Source organism: Ovis canadensis, chromosome 6, assembly GCF_042477335.2.
Source record: "Ovis canadensis isolate MfBH-ARS-UI-01 breed Bighorn chromosome 6, ARS-UI_OviCan_v2, whole genome shotgun sequence".
Taxonomy (NCBI): Eukaryota; Metazoa; Chordata; class Mammalia; order Artiodactyla; family Bovidae; genus Ovis; species Ovis canadensis.
Window position 1 is genome coordinate 114,703,397 of NC_091250.1, and position 18,944 is coordinate 114,722,340.

Genomic DNA, 18,944 nt, shown 5'->3' on the forward strand with positions numbered 1-18,944 from the left:
AGGCATTAGACTGGAGACAGGGATGAAGGCAGGCTTGGGACTCAGTGTTGCAAGATACCAGTGGGGCACCAATAACCATTTCCATCAGGCCCCTGGCCATGTGTGTCTGGAGCTCAGAAAAGACATAAAGGGGAGGTGAGTCCTCAGTTTAAAAGTCAGTGAATGCTTAGTGTGAATCACTAGTGTGGTTACCCTTTTGTTGCTGTTCACTCAGTCATGTCTGACTCTTTGCAACGTCATGGATTGCAGCATACCAGGCTTCCTTGTCCTTCACTATCTCTTGGAGTTTGTTCAAACTCAGGTCTGTTGAGTCAGTGATGCCATCCAATTGACTCAACGGACCTCTGTAGTCCCCTTCTTCTCCTGCCTTGAATCTTTCCCAGCATCAGGGTCTTTTCCAGTGAGTCAGCTGTTTGCATCAGGTGGCCAAAGTCTTGGAGCTTCAGCTTCAGCATCAGTCCTTCCAAGGAATATTCAGGACTGATTTCCTTTAGGATTGACTGGTTGGATCTTCTTGCTGTCCAAGGGACTCTCAAGAGTCTTCTACAGCACCAAAAGCATCAATTCTCCAGTGCTCATCTTTGGTGCTTTGACTAACGTGGTTTCACTAATGTGAACCACTGGTGTGAACTAGTGAACCCCGCGAGTAGAGTTGCCCCCCTAAACCTGATACAAGGAACTTCTGCAGAGTCACTTCGGGCTGGCCCTGCCCCGGTGCTTTTTGGCCAGGCACTGATACTGGTCCTAGATTTTGATTTTGGTTGTGTGTGGTGACAGAGGAAGTTCTTTTAGATTTGTGGGGCTGATGTCTGTAAGCAGTTGAGATGGGAGAGCAATTGAAATGGCGCTCTCTGGGAAATGAAGGGAACACGAGTGCAGGCAGGAGCTGTGGGATCTCAAGGCAGGCGTCTGTGTACCGCCTGCCTCTGAAGTCGGAGCACCACAGCCTGGCTCCCGGAGGTGGTGGCTGTACCCCCTCAGGTCACTCTCAACCACAATACTCTGCCTTTGTTTTCTTCTGAGCATCCAGCAGTCTCTGAAATTAGCTTTCTATTGCGATTGCTTGGTTTATTATCTATCCCCACCCCCATCTCGAGCTAAGCTCTGTGAAAAGGAAGGACTCTGTCCGGATCATCAGAATTGCCTCAGCACCCAGATGAGAACCTAGACAAGTACCTGGCACACAGCCGGCGCTTAATAAAGGTTCGTATTCTTGCCTGGGGAATCCCATGGACTGAGGAGCCTGGTGGGCTACAGTCCATAGGGTTGCAATGAGTCGGACACAACTGAAGCAACTCAGCAAGCATGCCCAAGTGCATGAACAATCTAGTCCAACCTGACAACAGGGCATGAGGGGTCAGACATAGACCGTTTCCTGAACAAAATTAAAACCCAATGCTATGACTTCTGCCAAGTAAACAAAATCACATGTTTCAGAGTATTGTATCAAGGACCTTTTTGTCCTTGATACAATGGAATCTTTTCTTGTTTTGAGAAACAATATTGATGCTCTCTGATAAAAGCCACATTTAAAACACCTGCGAGCTTGTCTTAAAAACAAAACTGAACAAAGGTACAGTATTTCTATCACACATGGAAAAAAGAAAGGAGGAAAATAATTCACCACCACCACCATGACATGGAAATAACCAAAGAGCACACAAAAGCTGTGGCAGGTGTTGCGTTTCTGGAACAGTTCGTTAGTGGAAAGAAACGTCTGCAGGTATTTTTATTTTACTGTATGTGTAAAAATAAGTTACTTATCTCTGACACAAAAGCGGAGGTGTGTGGGAGTCACCCTGTACTGGCTGGTACCAGCTTGTGAGCGCCAACTGTTATGTTTTGAGAACCAGTGTTTAACTGTTGGCAGTTTGAAATCAGCCATGGTGGGGGTGTTTAGACCACAGAAATTAGAAAAAAAAAATCAGTCTCCTCTCCTCTCAGAGAGCCAGTTGTGAAACATTGCTTGACACACCACTGCCTGAACAGTAATTTAAATGATGAGATGAAACCACTCAGGAGATTATGTAAAGTGAAAAAAGAAGGCCTCGGGATTTCCCTGGTGTCCAGTGGCTAAGACTCCATGCTCCCAATGCAGGGCGCCCGGGTTCAACCCTGAAGAGTTTGCATGCCACAGCTAAAGAACCTGCATGCTGCAACTAAGACCCGGCACAGCCAAATAAATAAATAAATAAATATAATAAAAAAAGAAGGTGAAGGCCTAGGTCAGAAGCCCGGGGAACAGCACCACTGAGACAAGCTTGAGGAAGAGGTGATGAAGAACCTTAGAGTGATGGCAGGGACACCGATCTGAAGGGATGAGAAGGCATTTCAGTTGTCACTCTTGCCAAATGCTTCTGGGAGGCTGAATTGGTTTGCTAGGGCCGTAGTGGCAAAACACCACAAACTGGGCAGCTTAAACAATGGACCTGTGTCATAGCTCTGGAGGCAAGGAGTCTGAAATCAAGATGTTGTTAAGGCCACGCTCCCCCTGCAGGTGCTGGGGGAGGATCTACTGCAGGCCTTTCTCCCAGCTTCTGAAAGCTTCTCAGAGCAGTACAGCTCCAAGGACACATGGTGTTCTCTGTGTGTTCGTGCCTGTTTCCAAATTCCCCCTTTTTATAAGGTCATCAGTCCTACTGAATGGGGGCCCACTCCACTCCAGTATGACCAATTCTTAACTAATTATGTCTGCGTGTGTGCATGCTTAATTGTTTCGGTTGTGTCTGACTCTTTGCGACCCTACCAGGCTCCTCTGTCCGTGGAATTCTCCAGGCAAGAATACTGGAGTGGGTAGCCATTTCCTACTCCAAGGGATTGTCCCGACCCAGGGATCCACCCCAGGTCTCCTGCATTGGCAGGTGGGTTCTTTACCACTGCACCACCTGGGAAGCCCAATTGTGTCTGCAATGACATTATTTTCAAATAAGGGCACAGACTGAGGTGCCAGGGATGAGGACTTCAACATAGGAACTGTAGGGGGGCCATCCAGACATTCAACCCATAATAGAGACAAGTAAGACAAGGATTGGATTTCTCAATAAATGAAGGTCAGTGATCATATATTGAGCTTCCCTGATAGCTTAGGTGGTAGAATCCGCTTGCAATGTGGGTGACCTGGGTTTGGTCCCTGGGTTCGGAAGATCCCCCGGAGAAAAGAATGGCTACCTACTCCAGTATTCTGGAGAATTCCATGGACTGTATAAATTCCATGGATCCTACATTAAGTGAAACTTAAAAATGCATTCCAATATACATTAGGTGCAGACAAATACTATTTGAATCCACTTAGACAAAGTACCTAGAATAGTCAAAATCATAAAAAAGTACATTGGTAGATGCCAGGGGCTGAGGAGGTGGGGTGGCTGGGGAGTTAGTGTTTAATGGGGACAGAGTTTCAGTGTAGGAAGGTGGAAAATTCAGGAGATGGATGATGGGGAGAGCGGCACAATCACATGAATATACTTAGTGCCACTGAACTGTGTAGTTAAACATGATTAAAATCATTGTTTAGTCGCTAAGTTGTGTCTGACTCTTTTTCGACCCCATGGACTGTAGCCCTGAAGGCTCTTCTGTCCATGGGATTTCCCAGGCAAGAATACTGAAGTGGATTGCCATTTCCTTCTCCAGGGGATCTTCCCAACCCAGGGATCAAGCCCATGTCTCCTGCATTGGCAAGTGGATTCTTTACTTCTGAGCCACCAGGGAAGCCTGATGGTTAAAATGTGTTTGTTAGTCACTCAGTCATGTCTGACTCTTTGCGACCCCATGGACTGTAGCCCACCAGGCTCCTCTGTCCGTGGCATTCTCCAGGTAAGGATACTGGAGTGATTTGCCATTTCCTCCTCCACATGGTTAAAATAGTATGTTTTATATTAATTTTACCACAATTTAAAAAAAAAGCTTGAAAAAGTAAGGTCACTAATGATGTTGGAGAGATTGATTTTTTGACACGATGATGGGGTCATCATGTGGGTGGAACATGGAAAGCACTAGCAGTAAGAAAGGCTGCAAATAGGAGAAAGAGCAGTGACTGCAGAGGTGCTTGAGAGGGGAAAGACTTGATGTTTCTAGGCTAAGAAGAAGGATCCAATAATAAGGGAGGGGTAAAAGGTACAGGAGAGAGAAGAGATGAGTGCTAGAGCAGAGTCCTTGGGGAGGCAGGAGTGGACGGAAGCAACAGCAGAGCTGGAAGAACTGGCCTGAGAAGAGAGAAAGGAAGAAAGCTAGACTCATCCGTGCTATACCTGCAGGTTCGACAGCAGGAAGAAAAAGAAGCTCCTGTCTGAAAGTGAAAGTCGCTCAGTCGTGTCTGATTCTTTGTGACCCCCATGGACTATACAGTCCATGGAATTCTCCAGGCCAGAATACTGAAGTGGGTAGCCTTTCCCTTCCCCAGGGGATCTTCCCAACCCAGGGATAGAACCCAGGTCTCCCGAATTGCAGGTGGATTCTTTACCAGCTGAGCCACCAGGGAAGCCCAAGAATACTGGAATGGGTAGCCAATCCCTTCTCCAGCAGATCTTCCCGACCCAGGAATCAAACCAGGGTCTCCTGCATTGCAGGCGGATTCTTTATTAATGGAGCTATGGGAAGCCCAAGTTCCTGTCTAGTGACTTCATTTTCTTTGGGAATGAGAAATGTGGTCATAGGCTAAGAGTGATGAGTTGGAGGTGGGATCAGAGATTTGAAGGAAGTGGAGAATGAGAAAGACAGGGAAATAGAGCATGAAGGGTAGCATTAAAGACCAAGTTAGTCCGGGGGCTTCCCTGGTTGGTACAATGGTAAAGACTCCACCTGCCAATGCAGGAGACACCTGTTCAAATCCTAATTGGGGAAGATTTCACATGCCTTGGAACAACTAAGCCACAACTATTGAGCCTGAGCTCTACAGCCTGGGAGCTACAACTACTGAAGCCCATGCACCCTAGAGCCTGTTCTCTGCAACAAGAGAAACCACCACAGTGAAAAGCCTTCATACCACAACTAGAGAAACATCTGAGCAGCAAGGAAGACCCAGCACAGCCATAAATAAATAAATTATAAAGAAACCTCAGCCACTTACTTAAAATTGTTTCTAAAAAAGAGCAATTAAATCTGGAGGCCAGGAATTTCTAATGCAGCATCAATCCATGTGGCTGGGAGATTCCCCTTTGCCCCTAAGAGTGTAACAGCCCAGCTACACAGGGTGTCCATTGAGACAGAAAGAAGAGGCAAATACCTAAAACTGGCTTATTAATACACATGACTATTCATGATTAGATAATATTTTCCATTTCCAGACTTTATGGCCACCTTATAGATTCCCAAGAGGGAAAATATAGCTAGACTAAGCTAGGTTTGGGTTTTAGCAAGAAGAAAATGAGACAGGAGTTTGGGGGTGTTATCATAAGAATGACTCATGGAATAAACCAAGAGGCCTAAATCAGATATGGAAGGAATAGAAAAAGAGGCTGTTTAGTAGAGGTACTTAAAAAATAGTTGTACTGGGATCCACAGACTCAAAAAAACCTAAGAGAGTGGAGAGTATAGTTCAAGAATAGAAGTTTTAAGAGTTCAGATGTTGAAAGGTTCTTAGTTATGGGAAGAGTCAAGCCACAGACATGGCATCAGGTGGCTGAAATGAAGCGGTGTGTGCTAGGAAACTGGCTCCCATCTCCCAGAAAACTGCCCCCCCCCCTTTTTTTTTGCATTTAACAATTGCCATGATGTAATATTCCCTTCAGGGCTATATTTCAAGATAATGGTACTGATGTCACTGAATGTGGAGTTGGGAAGAAATGAACACATTTCACAAGCCAGTGGAAGCTGGTTCCAATAAAACACCGAGTGAAGATTATTAGAAAATGCAGATGTGAAGAAATTGAAAGACAGTATTCAAGTGGACTTGAAGTCACCTAGGAAGGTGGCGGGGCGTGGAAGTGCAGAGGAGACAAATCAGTGCTGATCATCAATAAGGAGGAGTAAGAAAGAAGGGAGTGGACGCAGTGGCAAAGAGCAGACGAGGAGAGCCAGACACGAGACAGTGAACCTCACACAGATCAGGACAGTCCTCTCCAGCGGGCAGCAGTTGTCCAAACTGAATGCTTTAGACACTTTGCGTAGATTATTTCACTTCATCCCCAAACAACCCAAAGAGGTAGGTGTCTTTATTACCCTCATTTTACAGACAAGGAACCTGAACAAAACGAGGCTAGGTCATCTGCCCAAGGTAACAAGCCACTGGGGATTTGAACCACAGCAACTGGAGTTCAAACCAGTGGGCAATGATCTAGAAGCTGCCCTGGGTAATGGGAAGGGGCTACAGTGTTGGACAAGGCACAGCTTCTACTCTGGTGGGCTACTTCAGAGGAGAAGCAGCATCTATTTCTCCACTTGGGTCTTCAGAGAAGAGCTCAGTTTGAGCTAAGGCAAAGAAGAAGCAGGAATTTTCTCCGAGGAGGATGGAGCAGGATTACTATGCAAAGGGCTGCAGGCTGCACGGGGAATGGTTTGGGAGGGAAGGGAATAGTGAGCACTGTTCAACCAGAGGGGAGTCTCAGGGGTCAAAACATATGAGCCTATGGCTTGTGATTGCCCTCAGTTGTTTTGTTGGCTGTGGTTCTTTCTTTCAGCAACAGGCACACAGAGTGAAGCCAAGTGTTAGTCGCTCAGTCATGTCTGACTCTTGGCGACCCCATGGACTGGAACCGGCCAGGCTCCTCTGTCCATGGAATTCTCCAGGCAAGAATAATAGAGTGGGTTGCCATTCCCTTCTCCAGGGAATCTTCCCAACCCAGGGATCGAACCCAAGTCTCCTGCATTGCAGCGGATTCTTTACTGTCTGAGCCACGAGGGAAGCAAACATCAGTTATCCAGACCTGCATTTAGCATTGCTGATAAGTGCTTTTCCCAAGAGGAAAAGCAACTTTGTCAATGAAGATGAAGGAACCTGATTATTGGAAGTTACAAATACTAAGTATTTGTCAAATTGGCAAAGGAGGTGTATTTTGCTGAAATAAAATAAGCAAACCATTTTTCTTGTTTTGGTCATGCCATGAAGCATGTGGGATCTAGTCCCTGATCAGTGATGGAAGCTGGGCCCCCTGCATGGGGAGCTTGGAGTCTTATTTTTACTGCATGGTTACTGTGTAGCACCACTGTTTTTTTCTCTGTAGCACTCCTGATTTCTACCACTGGCTCAGCACTCTAATTTTTTATCTTGAATTAGTGAACTGTGCTTAATATGTGTCTTGATTGAAATGTGGCCGCACTGCCAAGATGGTAACCACATGCGGTAACCCTTGATATGTGGCTAGTCTGAACTGAGACATGCTGTGAATATAAGATATACACCAGATTTCTCTGAAGACTTGGCTCGAAAATCAGTGTAAAATATCTCATTAATATTTTGTATTGATTGTATGTTGAATGATAATAATTTGGCTACTTTTGTATTAAGCAAAATATAATATTAAAATAAGTTATTCCTGTTTCTTTTTACCTTTTTTAAGTATGGCTATTAGAAGAAACTCCAATACTTTGGCCACCTCATGCGAAGAGTTGACTCACTGGAAAAGACTCTGATGCTGGGAGGGATTAGGGGCAGGAGGAGAAGGGGACGACAGAGGATGAGACGGCTGGATGGCATCACCGACTTGATGGACATGAGTTTGGGTAGACTCTGGGAGTTGGTGATGAACAGGGAGGCCTGGCATGCTGCGATTCATGGGGTTGCAAAGAGTCGGACACGACTGAGTGACTGAACTGAACTGAATTAGAGAACTTTAAATTATATTACGAGGCTTGCACGTGAGGCCCACATTCTATTTCCATTGAGTTGTGCTGGCCTCTGTCCTCCCGTCTTTGAGAACCAGATCTTCGGGCTTAGGAAGTCTTTGCCTGGGTTGTTGATGAGTTTCTTCTGGGAAGAGGACAAACTGAAAAGATGCTCCTTTCTGATTGTAGATTGTTCTTCCACTGTCATTGACGTTCTACGTACTCCATGTTCTTTAATTGCAAATGTGGGAAACAAGCAAACAAACCACCAAACACATCTGTTTGCCATTATGGGAAACTGGAACCAGAACCACCTGACTGAATTTGCTGTGATCTCCTTTGAAGTACCGTCGAGGTATGAACCTTGAGTTTTCTATTCTCAATTCGGTCCATCAGTCATCTCAGTTCGTTTCCAGACGATCTTTTTCTCCCACCCCTCCTCTGCTGCCTTTAAAAATATATAAAATGCTTTACTTTCTTTTTGTGTCCTCGTGTCTGTGCAGTTAGCATCTGGTTTCAAACTCTGCTCCTTCGTCTCACAGCTGGCTGACCATGGGCAAGCTGCTGAATCTCCCTAAGATTCAACCTCTTCATTTTAAAAATGGGGATAATAATATTCCTGACCTTAGAGTTTTGTAGCAAGGACTTAAGTGAACTAATACCCAGGAGATGCTTAGAATGGGGACTGGCCTGTGACGGCGGCGCAATGAGTGTCAACTATTTTTATAATCCTTTCCTTCTTAGCATTTCAGCTTTCATCTGCTCAGCTCTTCACCCAAGCAGTTAACTTTTGAGGAAATGAAATACAAAAATGCCCGTGTGACTCTCGGCTCCTGTGACAGATAAGCCCTGGGTTGTCTTCCGAGATGGAAGCTAAATATTTTGTCTTCTGAGATGACAAGGTCATTTTGGGCACTGTGCCAACCCTCCTGGGGAAATGGACCCACCGGAAGCTCTAATTCAGAAGCTCTGTCCTAGGTGAGAAGGGGAGGGAGCTTATGCGTCCTAAGCTGGAATCTTTAAGGTCTCTGCCAGTAGACGTGGAAGATGAGCAGCAGCTCATCTGGGAGCCAGCCCTGAAGCCCTTGGGAACAACAATGCTCTGTGTTTTGTAAGCAAACAGTTTTATTAATTGCACTCTATACTGTTTTGGTTTTCATTATCCTTCAGCCTTTAACAAAAAGGTGGAGATCAGTGGGGAAAGAAAGAGTGCTATGAGAAATTAAGAGAGGCATTTAAGAAGAGGAGAGGGTATTCCACTCACTAAATCACAGGATGGAAGTTGTGTGTGTGTGTTTGGGACTGGGACTGGGGTGGGGGAGTGGGGGTGGGGGGAGGGTATTGCTTGTGAGTTGGTTAGCTTGATTGCAGGGTGATCAGACCCAAACCCCAAAAGTCATACTTCAGGGGTTTTTTGGACTTGTTTCCCCAGAAAGGGATCCTCAAATGCCCTTCTTTGGGGAGGGGTGGGGTAGGGTATATGCTGGCCACAGTAGCAGAAAAGGACTTAAGTTCTCACATTTCAGTAAATGGTTATTTACTTAGTTTTTCTGTTTGCAGTAAGGCACCTTCCATTCTCTCTTCCCCTATCACATCCTCCCATCCCCACTCCTCACATCCCTTCTAAGCCTGGGGGTCCTCACATATGGAGCCCTGTAGCCCAGTGTTTCACCAGAGTAATCTTTCTCTCAACCAGCACCAAGGGCTGCACAATATCAGCTCACTATGGGTAAGGGGAAGGGCTCAAAGTGGGAACTTCTTCCCACAAGGAAACACTTGATAGAGGTTAGTGACCATTGAAAGAAATCCACAGAGAACTGATGAATGGTTAGCAAATACTCACCAATTTCTAGGAAACAATTAACAAAAAAGCAATTAAACAAAAAACAATTAAACAAAAGTAGCAATTAAATTTTGAACACTGTCAAACATTATGTTAAGTACTTATTTATTATCTCATCAAATGCGCATCACAATCCTACAAGAAGGTTTTAGAAGTTCCATTCTAAAGTTGAAGTTGCCAAGCAACCTGTAAAGACCAAGCCACCAGGTTTTGACAGAGCTGGGAATCAAGGCTGGGCTCAGTGTCAGTCGTGTTAGACCATGTGCTTTTATTTGCACAGTGCTGCCGCTGCTGCTAAGTCACTCAGTCGTGTCTGACTCTGTGCGACCCCATGGACCGTAGGCTTCCAGGCTCCTCTGTCCATGGAATTACCCAGGCAAGAATACTGGAGTGGGTAGCTATTCCCTTCCATAGGGATCTTGTTGACTCAGGGATCAACCAGGTCTCCTGTATTGCAGGCAGATTCTTTACCTCTGAGCCCTATTTGCATAATAAATAACTAGAATTACCAATGACAGCAGAAGGCTAGACTGTAGGTGTTTGGTAATGGCAGGACTCCCAGTTGTTTTGAGTTGGGTGAGAGGCGTGGCATTCTCTGGAGGCTCACATGAACCAGATGAATGGCCTGGATGACCTGGGTCTGGTAGTGCCCTATCTCAGGATTAGCCCACACTCACTGGCAGGGGCCAGGGAACCTGCCTACACCAGGCTCAGTCTTCCTCAAAGGAGAAAAAAATTCCAGCTGATAAAGCAGTGCCACATTTTGCAGCCTCATTTTGGAGAGAAAGCTTTTTGTTAAGGCTCTGTAAGTCACTGTAATAATCTTCCAGGTATCACTGCTGCTGCTGCTGCTAAGTCGCTTCAGTCATGTCCGACTCTGTGCGACCCCATAGAAGGCAGCCCACCAGGCTCCCCCTTCCCTGGGATTCTCCAGGCAAGAACACTGGAGTGGGTTGCCATTTCCTTCTCCAATGCATGAAAGTGAAAGTGAAAGTGAAGTCACTCAGTCGAGTCCGACCTGCAGCAACCCAATGGACTGCAGCCTACCAGGCTCCTCCATCCATGGGATTTTCCAGGCAAAAGTACCGGAGTGGGGTGCCATTGCCTTCTCCGAGGTATCACTGTGGAATGGGAAATTTCTGTACCTAGGGCACGATTTTGCTGTGAACCTAAAACTACCCTTTAAGTTTTATTGGGACTTTCCTGGTGATCCAGTGGCTGAGACAATGGAAGGGGCAGACTCACTCACGATGTAAGGGGCTGATGTTCCATCCTTGGTCTGGGAGCTGGACCCCCACACGTGGCAACTAAAAATCCTGTGTGCTTATGCAGTCAAATAAATAAAAATTTAAAAAATTAAAGTTTTATTATAGGATAATAAGTAAGCTTATTCTCCTTGATGACCTTTTCCACCTCCTCCTTCTTTCTTTAACCTTCCTACTGAAAGAGGAAACAGGCAGAACAGGCTCCATCTTGAAAGCAGGGCTCCATCTTGGGCCAGACTGTGGACTTTGACCTATATGCCCAGTATCTACGGAAACGACATATCAACTGGAAAACCAGGCCCCCTGCATGGAAGAGGCTTGTACCTAGACTCTGTTGCCTAAAAGAATACCCTAATTATCTGTGTAACTGAATAGAATCATAAATTCTATTTTGCTTATTGGGGTATGACCATAGGCCTAATTGTTCCCTGTTAACTACCCAGGCTTAAGGCATATGAAGCCCAAAGTTATCTTTGATTGTATCTTTCTTTTCCTTTGTTCAGACTAGTTTCAGAGAATTTGGGGAGGTGGGTTTGGCATGTCCACTTAGGGTATATAAGGTTTTCAGAAAAACTGGTCAGGATTCTTGGCTAAGAAAGAGGAGATTCTGCCTTGGGCCACTGGTGTAATAAACGGCACTCCACTATCTGCATTGTCCTGAGTGAGTTTGTTTCCTGGAACGCGTGGCTACAACATTTGGTGCATTGGCCAAGAAACTCTTCACTTTGAGGAGACAAGTCCCATCTGGGACTACTCCGAGGCCTCATGGCTTGAATCTTCTAGTGGGGGGAAGGCGCCTCGCCCTTCTGGAAGGATTCTGCTTCTCAATGCCCGGACCTTTCATGTTAGCAGGTAGTGGACGGTAGCAGGGGAACTGAGCGCTCAGGTGAGGAGGAACCCACCCGGCAGGGTGGAAAAGGGGGCTTGATCACCTCCCTGGGAGGGACTAAGAGGGGCACAGACCCACAGGAGCCTGGAATAGGAAGGTGGCAACGATTGCTTGGTACGCAGGTTGACGAGTGTGTTAGGGCTTAGAAAAGAAATTTGTGAAGGTCATTTAGGAGGTGGTGTCCACACTGTCTTGGGGAAAATTATTACCAAGCAATTGCCAGGGGATTTTTAAGAGAAGAAGCTTGTTTTTTGTGTGCTCGTATTCTGCTCTCCCCAAGGAGGTGTCCCATCTGCTTTGAAATTCTTGACCCTCAAGGAATTGTCAGGCTAGAAGGAGGGGGATACATAAGTGAGTATGAATTGGCTTTTCTGGAGATGGCCCGGGATGTGGGATATTTAACCCATCTGTATTTTCATCCGCACCTGATCAAGCCCACCAAGGCAGAATGGACTTTAAAAGTTAAGGGAGAAACAGTCTTGGACCATGTGGTGTTCTGGTTCAGCTGTGCTGACCGGCAGATAAAGACACGCTGATTCCCCTTCTCCCTCTGGGATCTGGCAGGTAAGGCTCTTCTCACCCCAGTTAGGAAGGAGGCAGAATGGTAACTTAAGTGTCTTGAGTGGAAATATCAGAAGTACATAAGGTACTGAGAACTTCGTAGACAGAATGAAAAGGAAAAGTAGAAGAAGGTCCGAGAAGGTAAACAAGATGGCAGAAGTGAATCTAAGGCAACTGTATTAGATACATGTTTAAAATTTTAAAGAAGAGATTTGGAGGAGACTATGGGGTAAAGATGAAGCCTGACCGCCTCCACATGCTCTGTGAGGTCGAATGGCCCCCTATGGGAGTAGGATGGCCACCAGAGAACACCATGAACTTAAAAATAGAGGAAGCAGTCTATACAGCAGTCACAGGAGGGCCAGGACACCTGGATCAATATCCATATATTGACTCATGGCTAGGCTTAGCTCAAGACCCTCCTACTTGGACAAAGTTCTACATCCAGAAGGGAAAGGGGGAAATATTAATGGCACAAAAATTGACTGATGATAAAAAAGGAAATTCTACAGGATTTGGACGGGGACGACCTGACCTCTCCCCCATACTGGATAATGATGGGCCTGCCTCCCAGTTCTCCACCAGGACCGGACGCCACCTTACTGCCCAATCCAGGGCCAGGTGAAGTCCTGCAGCAGCCGCTGCTCCTCCGCCAGCTCTCCCGGAGTTTGTAGAGCCACCAGGCTCCAATCACAGCAATGGAGACCTCTGGTCAATGCCCCCAGAACTCCGCCTCAGCTAGACCTTCTAGATTGTATCCATATCTCCCGGTGAGTACTGATGGGAAGGGGGAAGAAAACACAGCAATTAGACAGAGGCTGCGCTCTGCTAAGGAACAGGGGGAAGAACCCCACTACAGATGCCCCTCAGAGAGCTACAAGAGCCTCCAGTTCAGGACTCAAGGGAACTACCATCAGCCCCCTGTAGCCTAGTATTACCAGCCATTTTCCTCTACGGATGTATTAAACTGGCAGAGATACCCTCCACCGTACTTGGGGGAGCCACAAGCCATGATTAGGCTGCTGCTGCTGCTAAGTCGCTTCAGTCGTGTCCAACTCTGTGCAACCCCATAGATGGCAGCCCACCAGGCTCCCCCGTCCCTGGGATTCTCCAGGCAAGAACACTGGAGTGGGTTGCCATTTCCTTCTCCAATGCATGAAAGTGAAAAGTGAAAAGTGAAAGTGAAGTCACTCAGTCGTGTCTGACTCTTAGTGACCCCATGGACTGCAGCCCACCAGGCTCCTCCGTCCATGGGATTTTCCAGGCAAGAGTACTGGAGTGGGGTGCCATTGCCTTCTCCGATGATTAGGCTAATGGAGGCTATTTTTCGAGCCCACCGCCCTGTATAGGATGACATAATCCAACTACTAGTCTCCCTTCTCAGCAATGAGGAAAGACACAGGATTTTTTTTTTTTTTAAAGACACAGAATCCTAACTGAGGCCAAACAATGGTTAAGAGAAGTGGAACCCGAGTGTACTGCAAACCCGCAGCGGTTGAGAGAACTAGCTACCCCCAATGAGAGGCCAAGTTGGGACTGTAACACAGAAAAAGGGACGGGCCACCTGGAGAGATATCAGGTGACTATTTTACAAGGTCTCAAGAGGGGGGCCCAAAAAGCTATGAGTATCTCAAAACCCTCCCAAGTGATTCAAAGGGAAAGCAAATCACCCTCTGAGTTCTCAAAAAGATTGTGCGACCCTATAGACTTTATACGCCAGTAGACCCAGCGAGAGCTGGATCTCAGATGGTGATAAATGCAGCCTTTGTGTCTCTAGCCTACCCTGAAAATGTCAGATGGGGGGACACCAAGTGACTCATGAGTTTTTATACATTCCTGAATGCCCAGTACCTTTGTTGGGAAGAAACTTGCTGTCTAAATTGGGGGCACAAGTGACCTTTCCCCCCACGAAAGACCCACTGTTCGAGTGGGCTCAACCACCTATTTACTCTTCCTTTCAGTAACCCTTCAAGATGAATGGAGGTTGCACGATCTCCCGGAAGGGAAACCGGATAGGCTAAACAGTCAAGAAAGTTAACTCAACAATTCCCTGAGGTCCGGGCGGAAGACAACCCACCCCAGGCTTGCAAAACAAGTCCCACTGGTAAGAGAACTCAAACCCGGTACAATTATGTCAGCACCCGCCTTGGGCCTGACAGACCTTGCTAAGCCATTTATTCTTTATGTGACTGGAAAGGACAACATGGCCACGGGATTGTTGTCCCAGACTATGGGGACATGGGACAGACCAGTGACTTATCTCTAATCAGCTGGACCATGTTGCCACTGGGTGGCTGGGACACTTACAGGCTGGTGCTGCAGTTGCCTTACTGGTCCGGGAGGCAACCAAGCTGACTTTGGGCCAAGATTTGTTCCTAAAAGTCCCACATGAGGTCAACACTCCCCTGCCAGGGGACTCCCATAAATGGCTGGCAACATCCCAGATTACTCAATACCAGAGACTGTTATGTGAGAAACCCATGTTACTACTGAGCCTTGTCAGGCCCTGAATCTGGCAGCTCTCTTTCTTGTGGGAGAAGGTGGGCCCTCACATGATTGCAAGGAAATAGGCCAGCAGTCCTGACTTGAGAGACCAGCCAATCCCGGACCCAGATTGGGTCGTATACACCAATGGCACCAGCCTGGTGAAACAGGGACAATGACTCTTGGGATATGCAAGAGTCATGGAAGAAACCATCGTTGAGGCTAGTTCTCTGCCATCACACTGGTCTGCTCAATGGCCGAACCATATGCTCTAATCAAGGCCCTCCAGCTCTCAAAAGGTAAGAAGACAAACATTTACACAGACTCCAGGTATGCTTTTGCCACACTACAGGGCTCTGTATAAGGAGGCCTTTGACAGTCAGTGAAAAAGATATTAAAAATAAGGAAGAAATTAAGACCCTATTAGATGCTGCCTGGGAACCAGAAAGGGTTGCAGTCATACACTGCTGAGGACGTCAAAAAGAGGATACCCCCTGGGCTCATGGAACAGACTGACAGATAAGACCACTAAACAAGCCAGCCGAGGGCTTGGGGGTGACAAGAGGGGCCCCTGTTAAAGCTCTCATTTTGGCAGAGCTGCCTGAGCTAATGCTAGACTCTCCAAAATACACTGAAGCCCCAAACCAACTAGCCAAAGCAGAAAGGGCCAAGACTGAAAAGGGATGGTTGGAATTGCCAAGTGGCAAATTATTGGTACTGGAGGAGCTGGCACCCACTCTGGTAAGCCAAACACACCAAGCAACCCATCTAGGCCATGATAAACTGGAAGAGCTAATTGGAAGCTATTTCTTGGTTCCCCACCTCTTTTCCCTATGCAGGACAAAATCTCAGAATTGCGCTGCCTGCTCACAGGTCAATGCTGCCTCTCAGCACAGACAGAAACCTCCAGGGATTCAGGTAAAAGGCACACTGCCCTTTGAACACCTGGAAGAGGACTTCACTGAAATGAAACCTCACTGGCACTACCATTACCTGCTGGTCATAATATGTACCTTCTCGGGATGGGTAGAAGCTTTTCCTACCTGGACTGAGAGAGCATCAAAGGTAGCCTGGTACCTGCTTAGGGAGATAGTTCCCAGATTTGGATTTCCTACCAGCACTGGATCGGACAATGGCCCGGATTTCATAGCTGATTTAGTATAACAAGTAAGCAAAACTTCAAACATCAAGTGGAAATTACATACAACATATAGGCCCCAGAGTTCTGAGATGGTGGAAGAAACCATCCGGACACTTAAAGAGACACTCTCCAAGACACTCTCCAACATTCATCTTAGAGACTGACTGTTCCTGGATGGACTTGTTTCCAACGGCTCTGCTCAGACTCAGGATGACCCCACAGTCGCATGGCTCTTCTCTGTACAAATTGTGTATGGGAGGCTCCCTCCCTTAATAAAACAGGTGTCAACAAATTTGCCTCAGGTAAGGGGAGATGAGATTTCACAGCAGATGGAACAACTGGGGAAGGTAATAAATCAAGTAACTAAGTTTGTCCAAGAAAGGGTGCCGTTCCCCCTTGGGGAACAGATTCACTAATTTGTGCCCAGGGATCAGGTGTGGTCAAGGACTGGAAAAGCGACTCCTTGGCCCCACATTGGAAGGGTCCATATATTGTTGCTCTAACCAGCCCTGCTGCAGTTCAAGTTGCAGGTGTCACTCCCTGGATCCACCACATGAGGGTGAAGAGAGCACACCACGAGACCCGGAGGATGCTGTGCGGACTACATAAAAGGACCCCACTGATCCCCGTGAAACCAAGATCATCTTAGAGAACAAAAAGAGACGAAGCTCTACAATCAACTGCTGCTACAAGGACTTGCTGGTATCATCTTGAGACTGACCATAGTTTCAGTACAAAGAGGGACCCGTGCTATAATTAAAGTTGAATGTTGTGTATATATTCCTGATTTATCTGACTATGTATCAGCCACCCTAGATGACATGGAAGGTCAGGTAAAACTTATGTCTGATGATAATCTTCCTTTTTGGACTTCCGTCCTATCTTGGGTGAGGGGTGATTGGTGGAACACTATATTTACCATTGTTATAGTTGCCTTGATAGTTCTGCTTTGTGGACCCTTTATTTTACAATGTATTATGAACTTTGTAACGCAAAGGTTGATGTGGTTCTCCCAAATTAGAGGTTGGAGAGTCAGAGTGCATACAGCCCTATGAATGATGCTCCTACTATGAGTTAAAAGCATCAAGGGCGGGGAACGAAGGAGGAAACAGACAGAACAGGCTCCATCTTGGGCCAGACTGTGGACTTTGACTTATATGTCCAGTATCTATGGAAACGACATATCAACTGGAAAACCAGGCCCCCTGCATGCAAGAGCCGCAGGGCTCCTACCTAGACTCTCTGTTGCCTAAAAGAATACCCTAATTATCAGTGTAACCTAATAGAATCATAAATTCTATTTTGCTTATTGGGGTATGACCACAGGCCTATTGATAACTGTCTGCTGTTAACTTCCTAGGCGTAAGGCATATGAAGCCCAAAGTTATCTTTGATTGTATCTTTCTTTTCCTTTGTTCAGACTAGTTTCAGGGAATTTGGGGAGGTGGGTTTGGCATGAACACTAGGGTATACAAGGTTTTCAGAAAAACTGGTCAGGGTCTTGGCTAAGAGGAGGCTCTGCCTTGGGCCCGCTGGTGTAATAAACTGCACTCCACTATCTGCATTGTCCTTCTGAGTGAGTTTGTTTTTTAGAACGTGTGGCTACAACATTACCAGCGTGTAAGAGACTGGAGCCTGGCACAGCGTTACTTGTCCTACACTGGGCAGTAAATTCAAGCGCTCAAAGCCCTCCAGGTGTTCTAGGTGGGTACCATCCTGCAGGCAAGTTTCTGGGGCAGATGGAAAGTTTCTTTTCTCAATTTCTACCCTAATATCTAGCCATCAGTTGGCGCTCAGGCACCACTTGCTGAATGAATGAAGGCGGGAAAGGGCGGTTCGGGGAACACAGCAGCGGGGGTGGGCTGGGGAGAGACAGAGAGAGAGAGAAAGGAGAGAGAGACAGATGGTGAGAAGGTCCCGGAGTAAAGAGAGGAGGAGTGGCCGGCGGGCAGGCCGTGGACGTCAGGAGACCAGGAGCGAGGAGGCCAGGGACCCGCAGGCCGGCACTTACCCCAGGAAGGTGAAGAAGCGCGGGTCCGTGGCCAGGTTGGCGTCGATGGTGAAGGACAGGAACGCGGGACTCACCAGGTGCAGCGGCCGCTCGGTGGAGAACTCGAGCTTTGCGGCGTCGTCGGCCGGTGCGGCTGCGGCGGGGGCCCCCGGGGAGCAGGGACCCAGCGGCCCCAGCAGCAGCAGCAGCAGCGGCAGCAGCGGCAGCGGCGGCGGCCGCAGCCCTAGCTTCCAGCACGCCAGCATCCCCGGCTTCCCGCACGCCAGCATCCCCGGCTCACCTGGCCGCCCCTCCAGCCGGCCGCGCGCAGACAGCGCCGAGACCTTGTGCACTTCCTCACGCCGGGCGCGGCGTGCTTTCCGCGGTCCTCCCCGTCTCCCTCCTCCCCTCACCCCTCCCACCGCGCCCGCCTCCCGGCTCACTCCCGCTTCCCTGTAAGCTTTCCCCCACGGTGGCTGTGTCACGTCCACTTACGAAATCACCCACACCCGTTCGAAGGGTGCGGACGTGGCCAGGAGCCAAGTGTCCAGGAGGCCCGAGGAGCTCCCGGGGAGGAGGGCTGGGCACCCCGGACCTGGCTCCCTGAAGCACGAAGTCAGTTAGCGAAAAGGCCAGCGGTTCCTCCTTCCAGGTCCTCCCCATGGCGCCCACCGGGTCTTCTGACCTCAACTAAAGCCTCCAGTGAGCATACATCGCTTCACTCTCGTCTGGCTTTTGGAACACTTGCTTGTCACTCCGTGTCCCACTCTTTGGAGCCTCATAGCCTGGGGCCGCCAGGAACCTCTGTCCTCTGTCCGTGGGATTCTCCAGGCAAGCATAACTGGAGTGGGTTCCCATGCTCTTCTCCAGGGGATTTTCCCTACCCAGGGATCAAACCTGAGTCTCCTGAATTGTAGGCGGATTCTTCGCCAGCTGAGCCACTGAAAGTGAAAGTTGCTGAGTCTCTGTCCCACTCTTTGCGACCCCCACGGACTGTACAGTCCATGGAATTC

At 47.7% G+C, this 18,944-nt stretch overlaps 1 protein-coding gene across 1 annotated transcript in view; it reads right to left on the reverse strand.

Moving 5' to 3' along the window:
- The window catches only part of HPSE (heparanase), a 50,084-nt gene extending 31,487 nt beyond the window's left edge, over positions 1-18,597 (reverse strand). The window contains exon 1 of the mRNA XM_069594540.1: positions 17,953-18,597. Coding sequence (XP_069450641.1) covers positions 17,953-18,221 — 269 coding nt within the window. The 5' untranslated portion in view covers positions 18,222-18,597. The remainder of the gene's footprint in view (positions 1-17,952) is intronic.
- Between the last annotated feature and the right edge of the window lie 347 nt (positions 18,598-18,944).